General features: G+C 39.6%; 1 protein-coding gene across 1 annotated transcript in view; it reads left to right on the top strand.

Moving 5' to 3' along the window:
- Window positions 1–2,258: 2,258 nt before the first annotated feature.
- Window positions 2,259–2,500, top strand: part of LOC310818275 (fatty acid-binding protein, brain) — a 2,301-nt gene continuing 2,059 nt past the window's right edge. The window contains exon 1 of the mRNA XM_083689143.1: window positions 2,259–2,370. Coding sequence (XP_083545269.1) covers window positions 2,298–2,370 — 73 coding nt within the window. The 5' untranslated portion in view covers window positions 2,259–2,297. The remainder of the gene's footprint in view (window positions 2,371–2,500) is intronic.

The raw sequence follows: 2,500 nt of genomic DNA, 5'->3' as shown, positions 1-2,500 counted from the left end.
GGGTTAACAAGGACATCTGGACATGAAGGTAGATGCTACATGGGATCCTTGGGATGACCAGACTCTGACGTCACCCCACTGAGGTTGAGGTTTAAAACAGTTAAGGTTAGGGTTAAGGTTAGATAAGGGTTATGGTATGGTTAGGGTTATGGTTAGGGTTATGGTTAGGGTTATGGTATGGTTAGGGTTATGCTTAGATAAGGGTTATGGTTAGGGTTATGGTTATGGTTAGGGTTATGGTTAGGTAGAGGTTAGAGTTGAGGGTAGGGTCGTGCCAAGGATCCCAGTTAGCATCTACCCTGAAGAAAAAGTCATTTCATATCTGAGTAAAAAAGGAGCTTGTTGTAAATAAATGAAGGGTTCCAAAATTACAGCATTTCTTTCTCAGAATGTCTACATTCAGTCGTTGCAGGAATGTCTCTTTTTGCACAAACTAAAGTATAAAACATTCCATTTGGTGATGTAAGTACAATTTTTATCTTATTACGTGTGGTTTTATTAGTGTGCTACTGTGAAACCTCTACCTTGTGTGTTTTTTACTGTTTTAAATGTACATGAATAACAACCGAGTTATTAGAAGTAAAAAAAAAATAGAAAATATAAATATATGTATTTTCAGTCTGTAAATAGAGTTTTACATTATATTTACCACCCTGTAAAGACGCATTTCAATGTCCACGGCAGATAATAAACACAATGCTCTATGTACATTTCTGCGATGTTGTGGATATTCTTCTGATGCTAAAACATCGTGAAGCCTTGTGTCTGATCTTCTGTCCCCGTCCCCGTCCCCGTCCCCGTCTGTCTGTCTGTGGTCTTTCCTTAAAGAGGCAACTCACTGAACAGTCAAATGAATCCCAGCCGATGTTGTGTCATCATTGCGGTAGAAATGGTGATGACATCGTATGTAAGAGGTAATGGTCAATTATTGTCCCCGTCAGTCGCAATAAACAGTCACCAGAGCTTATCTTGACCAGAAACGTAGCCTGTTGTGTGTTGTACGCCAGGAATGAGAGACTAAAATTATGCTGTAAAGAATAAATAATGTTCTTAGATGTTTGTAGTTTATTTCTCTCCTTGTACAGCACTGACTGTGTTTGACCAGAAGGTGGCGCCATATACGCTCTTCTCCACGCCAACATGAATGTACAGTGTTTAGTATTTGAATCCACTTGCGAATTTGATTTCCCTTTTTTCAACACGCTGACATAAAATAAGTCTAATGACGGAGTGCAGTCTATATAGGCCTACGCATGTTGTTGAAATGATGAACAATCGTGGAAGAGTTTCTATAATTATGGATAATTATTTGAGTCGATTAATTGAAATCTAAAGTTATGAATTACTCATGTTCTATTAATTACCGCACTGCATACATTTTCAAATCTCTTAAAACACAGACCACTGAATGTGCATCATGGATATTAGGGAATTGTCAAGGCTGAGCGAAACAAGTCTCCAAATACACACACACACACACACACACACACACACACACACAAAATAAGCATATGAATCATCATCACATATTTACTCGTATAATATCGTCTCAGTAAACTTCCCGAACCTGATTTCATGCAGTTCTGAATGACTAAAATAAAACCCCAGCCAACCAAATCCTGCATTACATGTTTCCCCTATGATTTAGCTAATCCCCTCAGATTAGGATACCAGGCAAATCAAGGATGTGAGTTTACTTTGCCTGAAACGAATACAATTGAACTTGAACACACAGTGAGCCATAGTAATTACCGTGTCTACAATGCAGAAAGCCCATGGGACTGTTAGTGGATTAATTCGGTTAATGACAAAGAACTGTCAAACAAACTCGCTTTCCGGATGAGCGGTTTCCCCAGTCCCACACATGACGCATTCCATCCACGGTCTGTCATTAGGTCGAGTGAAGTGGGTTATCGGGGTCTTGGTAGTACCGAATTAAGAACGAGCCCTGATGGAATTATATTTCAGAATAGAACATTATGAACTAGGCTAATCCATCATGGCACAGATTTTTTTGTGTAATATGTTGCATTAATACTAATATTGTGTCATGGGTTCTTAATTCGTATCCAAACTGTTTTACTGTATGAGAAAAACTATGGAATTAAGACTACACGTTCTCAGCACCAATCGTACGATAGGGAATGTCGGATGAGCCAATAGGATGTGTGTCTCCGCCCTTAGACGCGCATATGTAATGAGGCGCGGATTAATAACCTGGGTGCACGGAGAAACTCCCAAACACTCGCGGCATTTCCCGTACCAAGTTTACCTCAATCCTCTCTCAAACCTTCAACATGGTTGATGCCTTCTGTGCCACCTGGAAACTGGTCGACAGTGAGAACTTCGACGAGTACATGAAAGCTCTCGGTGAGTATTTAATAATAATAATAACAGTTAATAACAGTTCTGCGACCTTTAATTTGATCATAACTGATTGATGGAGCACTGATTTAACGCCATTTGGATCAGGCCCACGCAGTGCGACTTTTAACTTTGA

This window comes from Argentina silus (genome assembly GCF_951799395.1).
Source record: "Argentina silus genome assembly, chromosome: 17".
In the NCBI taxonomy this organism is placed as follows: domain Eukaryota; kingdom Metazoa; phylum Chordata; class Actinopteri; order Argentiniformes; family Argentinidae; genus Argentina; species Argentina silus.
This window is presented reverse-complemented; position numbering and strand designations above follow the sequence as displayed.